At 35.1% G+C, this 15,327-nt stretch overlaps 2 protein-coding genes across 2 annotated transcripts; both read right to left on the bottom strand.

The window, feature by feature from the left end:
- Positions 1-898: 898 nt before the first annotated feature.
- Positions 899-1,261, bottom strand: Smp_194970 (similar to tetraspanin TE736; the record flags this gene model as incomplete). The annotated part of the gene is made up of 2 exons (XM_018791289.1): positions 899-1,132; positions 1,196-1,261. 2 exons carry the CDS (start codon positions 1,259-1,261, stop codon positions 899-901), a joined length of 300 nt encoding a protein of 99 aa, XP_018645503.1.
- An 8,119-nt stretch (positions 1,262-9,380) lies between these two features.
- Smp_194960 (similar to tetraspanin TE736) lies at positions 9,381-10,090 on the bottom strand (the record flags this gene model as incomplete). The annotated part of the gene is made up of 5 exons (XM_018791287.1): positions 9,381-9,503; positions 9,544-9,639; positions 9,679-9,753; positions 9,797-9,985; positions 10,025-10,090. The coding sequence occupies 5 exons, from the start codon at positions 10,088-10,090 to the stop codon at positions 9,381-9,383; spliced, it is 549 nt and encodes a 182-aa protein (XP_018645502.1).
- Between the last annotated feature and the right edge of the window lie 5,237 nt (positions 10,091-15,327).

Genomic DNA, 15,327 nt, shown 5'->3' with positions numbered 1-15,327 from the left:
TTTGGCTTTACACATAGCGAACAGGCCCTAAATGAGATAAAACTGACATTTCAAATTTTACTGCTGACGATAAACTATCCGTTCTATATAACATGCCATATGATAGCTATATTGTAACAAACAGCACATGATACACATATACTATCTAAGATTGATTGAAATTCAGCTCAGATTCTTACAAGTAACGAAATATACATTTCAAGTTATAAAATAGTTGAATTCAGCTGAATATTGACTTACTTTTGGATGAATTGAATTGCCTGTTTTACAAGAAAGTGGTAGGGTAATTACCGGTCTTTTATAATCTGTATATGATCTAACACCACAACAAAAAAACTAAAGAAGAACATTAAGACAATGATGAAAACAATGATTAGTACAGTTTACTTAGAATGACTTACCTCTCTTTGTAGATTATCCACTTGATTTTCATAATTTGGATGTTTTTCATAATATTGAATAGAATTCCATAATGATTGATTAGCTACTTTGAAGAACTAAAATTTGGTGATAGATATTTGTGATTATATTATATGGCGGTTGTTTGTGATATATATAGTTGAAATCATGAGTTCATTGAAGTTAGACGACCATGGAAAACCTAGAATCACTGGATGGCCGTTTCGTCCTATTGTGGGATTCCTCAGCAGTCCTAGGTTCGAATCTCACGAGATGGGATCGTGGATGCACACTGCCACTGAGGAGTCACTCCCACAATAGGACGAAACGGCCGTCCAGTGCTTCCAGGTCTTCCATGATAGTCTAACTTCAATGAACTCATGATTCCAACTATATTAATCATTATAAAAAACTAACCTGATTTTTCCGTAAACTTGATCTTATAGATATAGAGATTTCAATAATTGTTGCAATAGTCAACCCGACAATGTGCTAATCATTAGATATGAATCAATTTATATATATATATATATAGAGAGATTACCACCAAAATGAAAACAGTCTTCTTTTTCCATAATCCAATGAAACCTATAAAAACACTCAATAGTCCAAGAATCCCTGTAAAGATGACAACTGGAAAGATCACTGGTTTAAAATAATCTAAAATTGTATTGTAATTAGCTAAGACATCTAATGTTCTAATAGGTAATGCCAATAAAGCTATATCGAATACCTGGATGAAAAAAATAAAAGGAAAGTGATATATATCATTGAAACAATACAATATACTACTTACAATGAATAGTAGATTGGATATAATAAATATATTATTCCAATACTTTTGTAATTGTGATAGAAACATATTGTGTAATTGAGTTTTTAATGACTTGGTAACTAATCTCTTAGTAACTACTTCTATTTGAAACTGGTAATATACAACATGTAGATAAAAAGGTTTAACCAGTTATATTATTTACTGGGTTTTTTTTTGGGTTTTTTTTAATCATATTGAAAGGTAATTCATGCACATAACACGGATTGTTTTAATTAGTAGGTTATGGTGCTTATGTGTTGTGTTACTATGGAAGTTTTCTATAGATCAATCAGACACTATTATAATAATTATGTTTTTTTCTCACATTTTTTTGTTGTTGTTGCATGGATTATACGTATATTTCTTCTACTATCCTTGTTGCCATGACAATAATTGATATTTTGTTACTATGTGAGTAGTTAAAGTGATGTCAGCGAAAATAGATAGCAAACATTCCATGGTCTGGTATTTGTGTAGTCATGAGTTATTAAATACCTACTGATTGATTTCATATTCATTACCACGTAACTTTGATATGAAAATGTTTGTGATTGATTTCTGAATAGTCAATGATAGATGATGTAATTTGAACAGACTGATCAACTGGTTTTCGGAATTCTTTAACAGAGATCGATTTTTCTTGAGGTAAATGCAAATGATGCTGTTGATAATTGTTGCGGTGATCTTGAAAATTTCTTGCAATAGATAAGTGACCAGTGGATTTCAAACCATGTCTGATGTATAGATATCAACTCACTGAAGACAATTGGTAAACGGTTGCTCAAAATCATGGATTGGTTGAAGTTAGACATTAACACCGTTGAATGCCGACTCAGTGGTCTATCGGTCAAGTGCTCTGGCGCGAGACTGGTAGGTCCTGGGTTCGAATCTCGCGAGTGAGGGATTGTGGATGCGCACTGCTGAGGAGTCCCATAATAGGACTAAACGGTCGTCCAGTGCTTCCAGGTTTTCAATGGTGCTTTAGCTTCAACTGACTCATGATTTCGACTATGAAGATAAGAAAAACTCAGGAAACATTAAGAAGCATTTTATCCAATCAGTGTTTGATTAGAAGTTTTGCTAGAAACATCACGAAAATGAAAGGTTACTTGTAGAGGTTCTGATTGGTTGATTACTACACTGCTATTATGATTATTAGTATTCTAGAATTTTCAGGAAAACCCAAGAACTTCTGAAATACTATAAAAACCTTATATTTTCTGTACATAAATGAACCTTTGGAGTAAAGTACTTCTCGTATATTATGCGCCTTTTCTCTGGCGTTCGAGTCGCTGTGTAATTCTAGCTTGGGGGTTACAAGACTAACTTAGGACCCGAGTATAGTGTTCAATTAGCAAGACTTATCAATAACTGACAAAGGATATCATATGGGGTTCCTGTTTGCTTGGATCGTAATGTTCGAAAATAAATACAAAATATTTAACTTTGTTTCAACTGCTGAAGTCCTGAATAACACGAAAATTCTATTTCTATGGCTAATCAATTTGAGACCGTAGAAATTTTGATAAGTGATGTGAGATTTTCATTCTATGTTCAGTTTCCTATCAAAATAGATCAACTTGTTTGTTAGTGTTTTGTTTCTCAAACGCTTTATAGGCGTTTTGATCACGATTCTAAGCTAGGAATACATTAAACAATTTGCGATGTCCAAAACATAGCACCTTTCTACTGTCTATCTCATGGTTATCAATGTGAAATATGATTCCCTTTATCCAGTGAATCTCTGCATACTTATGTTTATTGTGCATAGTAACAAGACCTATTTACAAACAGTACACATAGAAGTTACGGAAGGGAATAACTCATCATTAACTAACTAATCTCTTAAAATTTGTTCTTCATAACAAACAAAATAATGATTGAATTCACTTGATATTATTATCAGAAGGGGTTTTGTGGAGATTTCAGTATTTTCATAGTTGAAAGCGTGAGTAAATTGAAGCTAGACCACCATGGAAAACCTGGAAACACTGGACGGCCGTTTCGTCCTATCATGAAACTCCTCAAAAGTGCGCATCCACGACCTCGCCTCACGAGATTCGAACCCAGGACCTAACAGTCTCGCGCCAGCTCAGTGGTCTATCGGTTAAGTGCTTTGGCGCGAGACCGGTAGGTCCTGGGTTCGAATCTCACTTGATATTGTTTGCTTTCATCTTCCCATTGTTGTTTAGGACTACAATTGATCAGTCCCTGTTGGCTTGTGACTTAAGACAATATCGAAGTAGTCTGCACAGGATGTACATATCCCAACAAGAGACTGATCAGTTGCGGTCCTGAACAACAAAAGGAAGATACGAGGAAACAATACCAAGTGAATGTAAATTTCATTCCATTGCAAAGGCATGTGACTATTTTTGCTTACAATGGTGATTGAATTATTTACTTTGGAATTCGGACGAATGGAATCACATCCGACAATAAATCTGTTAAGCAACCTGACTAAATCAATAATGACTATGATGAAGTAATACTAGATACGAATGCTTTTCTTGATTTAATTGAAACTTTAAATTTCTTTTTTAGTCATGTCATTTTTCTCATCTTGGGAGACAATAATGACCGGACTGAACTACTGACAAATCTTTATCGAATTAGTCAGTCTAGTGATACTAAAATTTACGGATGACTTTTGATCGACGCTAAAGTGGCCTTGAGAATCTCCACCTACTGACTAGGGCTAAATGAGGGTTTTAAACCTATGTAAAGGATTAGGATTGTGATTTAGAGTTGACGGTTAGGGATAGAGATTAGATTTAATGTTTTCATCACGAAATGACATCAGCTAAAATGCCAAGACACTATTTAGTCAAATGGATAAGGAATTCGGCGCCGAATTCCAAGACGTGTTCTCGTAAATTTGACTAGTTCGTCCATAAATTATAGTCTCGCCATCAGTCGTTAGAAGAAAAGTACATATTTCCATAGAGGTAACAATATTTAATTTCATTTAGTATTGTTTGTTTGAATATTCCCATTTTTGTTTAGGACTGCAACTGGTCAGTCTCTAGTTGGCATATGTGCATACTGTACGTATCGCCGCGGTATAGTCTTAATTCACAAGCATTGTAAGCAAAAATGGATAGCGACTAGCAGTGGAATCCAGTTGGATGCGCGTTTCGTCCTATTGGGGACTCGTCAGCCGGATCTACCTATATCTCAGAGTTGATGTCTACTCTGTGATTCGAACCCAGTACCTTTCGCTAACTAACAATTTGTCGAAGATATCTACCTTCAAACATAAAATGAACTTCTTCAGTATATAATAGACGTGATACTTTAGGTTGGGATGGCAAAATGGAAGAAAAGAGGAAACTTACTCAGTATGAAGTCACAAAGGATATCAACAGACTTAACCATAAGTCAATTTCTAATAGGGGGTTTACATAAAGACTGTTTACTATATTTTCTATAGTGTTAATATTATCAGGAAGAGTAATTCAGTCAAACGTATCTTAGAGAAAATATGTACAATAATTAATTGTGTATGGGCTTTGACCATGTTACTTAATATTTTACCAGAATAGGGTTTTTGTGGATTCTAGTAATAGTTGTATTCATGAGTCTATTAAAGCCAGACTATCATGGAAAAAGTGGAAGAACTGGATGGTCGTTTTGTTTTAGTATGGGACTCCTCAGCAGTGCGCATACACGATCTCACTGGCGAGATTTGAACTCAGGACCTTCGATTTCGCACACCAGTTCTTGTATAAATAAACTGTACATAGATAATATTAGTCATAATGAATTACTAGATTACTAAGTTTTGAGGAATTCATAAAAGCTTAGTTTTATTACAATAAACTTTGAAGTAATGAAGTTTGCTTTATGATCATAACATATTTCCAAGAAGGTTTTAATAGACTAGAGTTTATTTACTGTGGTCAACTATTTGATACTTAAGTCATCTGATCAGATACTCACTATGAACCTGTTAATTTCCCAAATTGATAGATAAAAAGTTAGATTTATCGTCACTTCTATAACTTCATTTGAACGTTCATCAGTTTGAGAATTACCGTATATGATGTGATCTGAAAATGTTTTTGAAGCAATGAAGTGTTTAGTAGTTACAATTAACGTTTGTCTCATCTGTGAGCTGTGAGATCGATGAACATTATCGAATGATTCCGACTTAAATTAGTTCTGGTATTTTGAAGTGATTTAAGGAAAAAAAGATCCAATTTGACATAGACACTTTTGAATTGAGCATCAACTGATAAGTGAGAAACGATAGTATGAGATTCAACTATATGGTAACTAATATTCGGTTTCTCAGTGTTCAATGCGTATAGACTGACTTTAATAACAACTATAATTTGAGAAAGATTTGAAGCACAGTTGGAGTAAAACACTTACTAATAAAAGTAATCTCATGAACCAATTAAAGATGCTGAATTAATGAGTGGAGATAAATGTTTCTAATGACATCAAAAAATGTCACCATTGGATCGCTATCCAGAAGTCAGTCAAAAGCTCAATCTTAGAACATTTAGTTTATTTCGGTCACTCCGCCTCACCAGAAGTCTCCTTCAGAGTTGTATATAGTCAGAAGAGTTGGCTCAATAGGAATGTAAGTGAAGAACATATGTACGATACAGGGTATTGCTAACCACCAGTTTAAGTCAAACGCTTGCGTACAGAAACAGTTCCTCATTCTTTCATGACCCCAACCTCCCTATCTATCCTCCTTAATCTATCATTTTTATTTTTGTCATTCCTACTTCTTTCCTATTATTTTCACAACTTTCAATTAGCAATTGTTACTACTCTTAATTACTTTGTGCCTAATAACTAGCAAGTAGACAGTTACTTTCACTTCACAACTTTTCACTATCCAAGTATTTCATAACTTCCTTTTAACAGCTGATTTTTAGCTCTTGACAACATACCACTTCAGGATTTTAGGTTAATTAACACTTTCCTATCTTACTATAGAATACTAGTTGAGCAAATAAAATTGACTATAAATACAATTGTACAACTTAAATTGCCTTCCTTATTCATCAGTAACACAAAGGGTCTCTTTCATTACTATCCACTTGATTGAAAGTTACAGATACACTATTCTATCAATATTATTTAAAGTGTCTTAGCTTCAATACGAACGTCAAGACAGTCAGTTCTAAGGTACAGAGCTGAAACGTGGAGAACTATTACAACCATCATCAGACACGTACAAGTATTTATAAACAGTTGTCTACACTAGATACTCAATGCCCGTTGACCGTACATCGTCAGCAACAGTCTACTGTGGGAGAGGACATAACTTATTCAAGCTAATGCACTATGTTTTGCATTTGTACTGTTAATAATTTTGAGTAAGAAAAAGTTATGGTGTCAGTTACTGTGTTAAGCTCCATATAACTTATTCTAGCGTCTGGACAGGCTAATTTATTTATTCTTCTTGAGTCACATTTTGATCCTGTTCATTATTCGGTTATCTACCTTGAGTGTTTTTATATGATTGTATATATGCGTGTACACTTTTTATCCTATTCATCACATGTTTGTAGCTTATTTTCATCGGATCACAAAGATTGATTATTGCTTGATTAAATCGAGTTGGCTTACATACCTTCTCAACCACGAGTCATTTCACTTTACTCTCTTCTCTTTGCTTCATCCCTATTCAGATTGGTGAGTGTACAAAATATATATGTATTCAAGCATTCATTCTCTTATTTGATTTGTTTAATTCCATTATTCACTAACGTAATTGAAGTTGATATTTTCAGAAGGGGTTTTGTGGATATTATAGCAATTTTGATAGTTGAGATCATGAATCAATTAAAGCTAGATCACCATGCAAAAACCTGGAAGCACTGGACGGCCGTTTCGTCCCATTATGTGACACCTCAGCAGTGCGTATCCACGGTCCCGCCTCACGAGATTCAAACCCAGGACCTATCAATTTCGCGCACGAGCGCTTAACAACTAGACCATTGAGCCGGTATCCAACCGATCCACTAAATCGACCAACACATCCACCAATATCTTCAGTGATAATATATCTTTTACAATAACATTCATACGATCTAATTGGAGTTAGATCCCCCCGGGGGGGTCACTCAATTAAAATAAACACTTCTATAACAAAATAGATAATCATGTTCAATTTGGAAAAAGAGACACAAGTTAAATGAATTATGATTGTTGTTTTAATTAATTCAATGAATAATGATAAACAAACAAACAAACATGGTGAATGTCAACAACATTCAAGAGTATATGGATCTTTTCCATTAGAAGATCTATGGATCATCCAAATTATAATCAATAAGTAAATACTTTTAATAATTGAAAATATAAAACATAATGCCAATATTGGATCTATATATTTATAGACGTGTTTATTCAATGCTTCAGTACAACCCTGTCAATTAGATAAAAGAAAAGAAGAAAACTTTTTGATAAAAGTAATAAAGACAGAATTTAAGTAGTATATTCTATACTAATGTATATACTAATGGTTGACTATTGAATTAGAGTGATAAGGTTTCAAATTGTTTTCAGATGAACAGAAAGGGGTTTTGTGGAGATTTTAGTAAATTTATAGTTCAGACTGATATGTTCTGGGTTCAAACCTCGTGAGGCGGGATTGTGGATGTGCACTGCTGAGGAGTCTCATAATAGGACGAATAGGTCTTCCAGTGCTTCCGGGTTTACATGATGGTCTAGCTTTAATTGACTCAAGATCTCAACTACATAAAAATACTAAAATCTCCAGTCTAGTATGGGACTCCTTAGCAATGTGCGTCCATGATTGCTCACGCGGGATATTAGGACAAAACGGCCGTCTAATGCTTTCAGGTTTCCAACAATAGTCTAACATTGATCCATTCATGATATCAATCTAAACTAACTATGATTGACTAGTTGTGAAAAAGCAGGATAATAAAGTAATTCTATTGATAATTGTCCGCTAAATCTTTATTTGAATAAAATGATAAGTTGTTTGATTAAACTGCTCTTACTACTATGTGGACATGATTATCTAATATAGACGTTTTATAAGACTCATTAAGTGAGCCATTAAACGGTACTATTTACTAGTGAAGGTAAACTTGTCACAACCAAATTACAGAATTATAGATCATAATGTTACATACTTATTACAGGATATCAAAATTAGATTGTAAGTTAGCCTTTAATATATACTTTCTTCAGTTGATTCAACTCATGAGCATGGATTTCTTAACAATAATGAATTGTGAAATCATCTTCCTTTTTTGTTGGTTTATTCCACCATTTTTTAAAATGCATACGTGCTAATAATTTGGAAGGCAAAATCCGACGTGTAAGTCGGAAAAAGCCTCTCAGATCATGGCAACCATCCCATGTACTAACGTGAGCGGTAATGTTGCTGGTGGTGATCGGCCTAATCAACCACTCTGCTTATACCCATAAATGATTTCGAGTGCTATGAAGAGTCATTGCGTAACTATTGAAGGTTCAAAAAGATGGTAAAAATGAATCTTATAGAGTTGAAATCATGAGTCAATTGAAGCTAGACCACCCCTTCTGATAATGATCATATGCTCACTAGTGACTGGCTCCATGAGGTATTTCCTGGAGTTCTAGTGAGAAGCAGTACGCAGTGGAGTTCAAACCACGTCTGTTGGGAGGTATCAAGTCACTGAAGACAAATGATGACATGGTTGCTCAATTTCGTGGATTGGTTGAAATTAGACATTAACACCGTTGGATACCGGCTCAGTGATCTATCGGTTAAGTGCTCTGGAGTGAGACTGGTAGGCACTGGGTTCGAATCTCGCGAGTGAGGGATCGAGGATGTGCACCGCTGAGGAGTCCCACAATAGGACGAAACGGCCGTCCAGTGCTTCCAGGTTTTCCATGATGGTCTAGCTTCAACTGACTCATGATCTCAACTCTATCAAAATAAATCTCCCCAAAAATAAAAAGTAAAAAAAAGAATGAAAGTGTTATGTAATGATTCTGCTTAAGTAGTGCAAAAACAACTATCCCGCACCTGTAGTTATACCATGCTTCGATGTAGCACTCTTCTCCAGAAATGCATACTAGGCTACACCATGTTCCTATGGCTGTAAGGGGGGGGATGAAGTTTATTCAAACTGTACACACTTTACCATAATCATAACCATAATCATAATCCAATAAAACTAATTTATCCAAACTTAAAGAATTGACTTACCACTGCATAAATAAATTTGTCATCTTTACAGCTCACCGGTAAACTATTATTAGTTCTTCGATAATCTGTAAATAATAAACTTCCACAACATTTATACTATAGAAGAATGAAACGATGGAAAACACAGTTGACCTACATTCTCTTGTAGATGATTGAATTGTTCAGTATACACTGGATGTTGTTCATAATAATGCAATGAATTCTGTAATGAACTATTAGCCTTTGTATAGAACTATTTAAGATCATAATAAGATGATAATGTTGAACAAACTTCATTTGGTGTCATTATTGTTCCTATGGCTATGCATAATTCAGTTACTGTTGCTATGGACAAACTTATAATATGCTAAATAAAAGTACCAATACAAAAAGGTATAAAGCTTATTTACTAGTATAGTAATGATTTGATTTTGTTTTAATATTTTACAATATCCTGTAATTGCAGCTATAATACCAATCAATCCGGTAAATATAATCACTGGTATTATAGATGGACTTATTCTTTGTAAAATTTCATTGAATTGAGATAGATCATCTTGTACTTTAATACTTAATCCACATAAAACTAGACTATATACCTAGATAGATAGAATATCAATTAGAGTATGATTAGTTACCAAGAATGTACCATTTAATATGATGAATAGTCTATTCCATCCTTGTTCATTTAATGATAATTTCATATTGATTCAATGAGATAAGATTGAAATGAATGGTGATGATGATAAGAATAGAGATAGAGAGAGTGCTTAATAACTTTGATTTATAATGTTTGAAATGATAACACTTATGGATGGAGAATGGTGGTGGGCGGCCTATACTCCTTCACGAGAGGTAACAGGTGTAAGTAAGTAAATAAGTACTTATGCACATATTTATTGTCAAATCAAATAATCACTAAGATACTATATATATACTTTTGACATATATTAGCGTAAAAGTATCTAACTATCAATTAGAAATAACTTAAGGGGTAAACAGAAAGCAAGACTGTTTTAGTTGTAATGTGCACATGTTACTATCTGTATGTGTCTAACAAGAACAAGCATTGTTGTTTTTTTTACTTTTTGAAATCTGTCAAGTTGTTAAAATGCATACATATCAGAGAGTAATTATTGCATATAGAAGAAATTTTATATGATAGTAGGTTTAGACTGAACTCCGCCTGTAGCTCTTCTAGAGTCACTGCCGGTCCCAAGCCCGGGTAAAGGAGGAGGGTTTGGCATGGAGTAAGCAAACCCATCCCGTAGAAAAAACTAACTCGCTAAAAAACGCTAACCAGAAAAAAATAATTCAAACCATTTAAAGTAGGTAAAGACTGTTCTACTGTACGGAGCTGAAATTCGGAGAACTACTACAATCATTAATAAAAATGTACTGTGGTGTGGTATACTTATATCCACATAAGTAGTATATGGTGATGGTCAGACGTAGATTGTATTTTGGCAGAAGATCGATAAGGAAAGAACAACAATGAAGCGCAATCGGTATGAAAATGCATGAACAATGAGATAAGAGAAATTGGATTGATATTTGCATCTGCAAATTAACTGTTTACTGTATGGTTATCAGAATTTAGTGAGATAGTCTGCAATTTGTATCCAAAGACATTCGATTGTCCCCACTCGTGTTATCGCTCACCACGGTACAAGTATTTATAAATAAATGTCTACGTAAGATACTCAACATCCGTTGATCGGATACTATTAGCAACAACCTACTGTAATTGAGAATAAACCGACTTCCGTCTGATTCGGAAATTAGGGAAAGATGTTGGAAGTGGTGGTAAATACATTACGGGAATCATCAACCTGTATCCTGAGACAAGGACCAATTTAGAATTCTGAAAAGAAACGGAAAAGTGGAGGACCAAAAAATTCACTGCGTCGGAAATTGGAAGAAGTCATCAAAAAGATGAATAGAAACTGGATCACCCAGGACAGTGTTGAATGGAGAATGCTGTCGGTAGGTCCTCCACGAGGGTTAACAGGTATAGCTAAGTAAGTAAGGTTTCTACACCTGGATTCAGTATCTGAATGGAAAACCCTTTAAGGGTCTGTAGCGACTTGCATTAAGTCTGAGCCCTGGGTTAAACGTCAACACTTGGATACCAGTACATCCAGCTGACGTGTTAGAATATTGGTTTTCTTACCGTTATTTGTTAGTCAACACCAAAGTTATCGTTTCATTGTTCAGAAATGCAACTTAAGTATCCACAACTCTGCAGTTAAAGAACGCTCAGATGTGAACAACCAACTTATTATATAATACAAAATTACAGGATGTCTTCATAAAATATAAGAACCATACATTAAATACTTTACTTGCAAATCTTCCATCAATTGTTTTTGATAGAGTTTTGTTCTCTGAGCTGAATAGTCTGGTCGTGGAGCTTTCACCGTTCTTTCGAACGACGTTATCAACACAAACTTTCGGTAGAAGTAAGGTGGTCAAATGTCTCCGCATATGACTCAAAGCTTGTTCCGTCTGAAGGACAAAATCATCCACTTCACCTACAAATCTTCTCCGCCATCTCAAAATCATATGAGCGTAGTTCCATCAATTTTCCTTATCATTAAGTATGCTTCTTCCAATTCAGTATTTCTTTCTATTTCCCTTTCTGTTTTCTTCAACTCGATCTTCTTAGACTTCTGCTGCCAGTTTTTCCACTTCTGATTATTGTTACATACTGTTTATGTCTGTTGACAAAAGTTGTATACACTACATCTCTACCTGTAAGTTAGATTGGTATGTATGTGTGAAATCAATACAGAAATCAGAATACAACATAATAGTTTTTTTCGGAAATCCCACCTTGTCACGTTTTAGCGTCACAAGACAAGCCCTCACATGGAATCCAAGAGGCCAAAGGAGAAGAGGAAGACCAAAGAACACATTACGTCGAGAAATATAGACAGACATGGGAAGAATGAACAAAAAATGGATAGAACTAGAAAGGAAGGCCCAGGACAGAGTGGGTTGGAGAAAGCTGGTCGGTGGCCTATGCTTCATTGGGAGTAACAGGCGCAACTACCAACTACTACTACTACGTTTTAGCGTCTAACATTGAAATGAATCATTTAGGCATTGTAAACTAATTTGCCCCGCAATATTCCAGACAACAGATTGAAATCATTCAGCTTCATAATTTTGAATATAAACTTTTGACACTTGAAAGCAATTATTCCTTTTCTATTAATTTTGATATAACAATAGAAGATGAATAATTTTTTTTCTGGTTAGCGTTTTTTTAGCGAGTTAACCTTCTACGGGATGGGGTCGCTAACCCCATCCCTAACCCTCCTCCTTTATCTGGGCTTGGAACCGGCAGTAGCCACCGGCGGAGCTACAGGCGGAGTCAACAGCCTATGCTCCATTGGGAGTAACTAGCGTAAGTAAGCAAGTAATAGAAGATGGAATTAAGCTGTGTTATGTGATACATTTGCTTTACATATATTTCGAATTATCTAATCACACATATTCTTCTCAAAGCACTCATAGAAACCAACGAAAATCAACTAAATAAAAGGCTAAATAAACATGACATGATAATTTTAAGTAAGGAAGAAAAAAAGATACTAATACGCAAAGAGAAGAATGGGAAACTGTCACACCAACAATCACCGGGACATATTCAAGGCTATGACAAACCTTATCTCTACAGATAACACAGGCCTTGGATTCGCTGACAGGTTAAGTGATCGTATACAAGGCCGAAAGTCCTGGGTTTAAGTCTCGCGTGCGGGATTGTAGATGGCTACTGCTGAGTCCCATACTAGGACAAATAGGCTATGTGGTTTCTTCAGGTTTTCAGTAATGGCCTAGCCTAAGTCAATTCCTAATTTCAAAGGTGAAAACGCTACAATCTCTGAAAATCCTCATACTGTTAACAATAATAGCTGCTCAAGAAGTAAAGTTGGAAGGTAATTTCTGATAGTTAATTGTAATTATTAATGACGGCAGTTCTTCTGTTTAATATCATTTCTGCCCATTCTCGCCAGCTAAGACTCACGAAAACACAGGACATTGGTCTTTACATGATCAAACTGCACCAAAATTTGAGAATATACTCAATAGGAAAGAATTGTGACACGGGCATACACCTCCTTGAACAATAAGTATACGGGAGATAGTGATTGGAAAAGAAGACAATATTCGAATTCTTTTGGAAATAAACGTCTTCACTTCCCATTGATAAATTTCTGATGCAAAATGTTGTTATCTAATGAATAAACATTGTTTATATTCACTTAGTATTATTTGTTTGAATCTTCCCATTGATGCTTAGGACTGCAACTGGTCAGTCTCTTATTGGCCATATGTGCATACTGTGCGTATTGTCTCAATATTGCCTTAATTCACAAGCACAAGCAAGTGGCTATCAGGACTCAGTAGCTGATTGGATAATGCTATGGCGTTTGAAGCGAAAGGTACTGGGTTCGGGTTCCAAAGTGCACATCAACTCTGAATTGCAGGTACATCCAGCTGACGAGTCCCAAATAGGACGAGACGCGCTTCCTGGATTCCACTGCTCGCCACTATCCATCTTTGCTTATAAATATTGTTTCTATTTGGAATACTAATGTATGAAGTAGTGCTCCGGCGAAAAACAACAAACAACTCAATAATGATTCATCAATATGATAGTTTATGCCGAATTTCCCAATAAATTTGAGGTAGTGATGAAGATTTGTAGCTCATAATGATGACTTCTATGAGACTAAAATTTTTGAGTTGAATCGTTTGATTCTGACGTGTTCATTGTCTTTTTAGACAGTTATCAGGTTATGTAATAAAATATGATTACAAAAGTTTCATAGACTGTTCTTTTGACATTGAATCTAATTTATGTTTGCTGAATGTTGTGCTATTTCTATGTATATGTCAACTGTCTCCTTCATTCCTGATCTCACTTTTGATCTCATATTTGTTCATGAACATTCATACTCAAACTGTGACAACTTTATTTCTAACAACAAACAATCGAATTTTTTGTCAACAAAATGAACTAGTTGAAAGCATGAGTCAATTGAAGCTACACCACCAAGGAAAATCTGGAAGCACTGGACGGCCGTTTTGTTCTGGTAGGTCCTGGGTTTGAATCTCTTGAGGCGAAATCGTGGATGCGCACTGCTAAGGAGTCCCATAATAGGACAAAACGGTCGACCAGATGCTTCAAGGATTTCCTTGGTGGTCTAGCTTCAAGTGACTCATGCTTGTCAACTATGAAAATACTGAAATATCCACAAAACCCCTTCTGAATAAAATGAACTGTTAGTTACCTTTTTGAAAACGTATACTACTGATAAGGTTGCTAAGAAAATCGATGAAAACGCTATTATTCACATACATGTTAAGTTCATATCGATATATAATCTTCCTTACAGTAACATTTTCATACAATTCTAAATTCTCTTGGTGATAAGTCATCTAATTGAACGCTACATTCGGTTTCCTAAGCTCTTTAGTAACTCCCAGGTTTAATCTACACAGCAACCTGAACATGAGAGAAAATGAGTGAAATATGGAGGAACTGATTTACTGTCAAAACCGTTCATGTGTAGAAAATTTAGGGTTTTTATAGAATTTTAGATAGCTTTTGGTTTTCGAAAAATTCTGGAACGCCGCTAAACACAGTAGCAGTATAAGATGGTGGTTGGAGGTGGTCAACAGGAAACCTTGCACCTGGGTTTCATGCTACTTGGCACCCATCAGCAAGGTGTACCTGTAGCAGTGTAGATAATCATCCAATCAAAAACTCGACATGTGACTCTTCACTTTATAGATGTTTCCCAATGTTTATATAGCATTTTAAATGGTCTTAGGCTTTTGAAAAATTAAGGAACGCTGTTAAACACTGTGGCAGAATAGGTAATCATCCAATCGAAAACTCGACATGTGATTTTTCACTTTCTAGATG

This window comes from Schistosoma mansoni, assembly GCF_000237925.1.
Source record: "Schistosoma mansoni, WGS project CABG00000000 data, chromosome 3 unplaced supercontig 0105, strain Puerto Rico, whole genome shotgun sequence".
Classification (NCBI taxonomy): Eukaryota; Metazoa; Platyhelminthes; class Trematoda; order Strigeidida; family Schistosomatidae; genus Schistosoma; species Schistosoma mansoni.
This window is presented reverse-complemented; position numbering and strand designations above follow the sequence as displayed.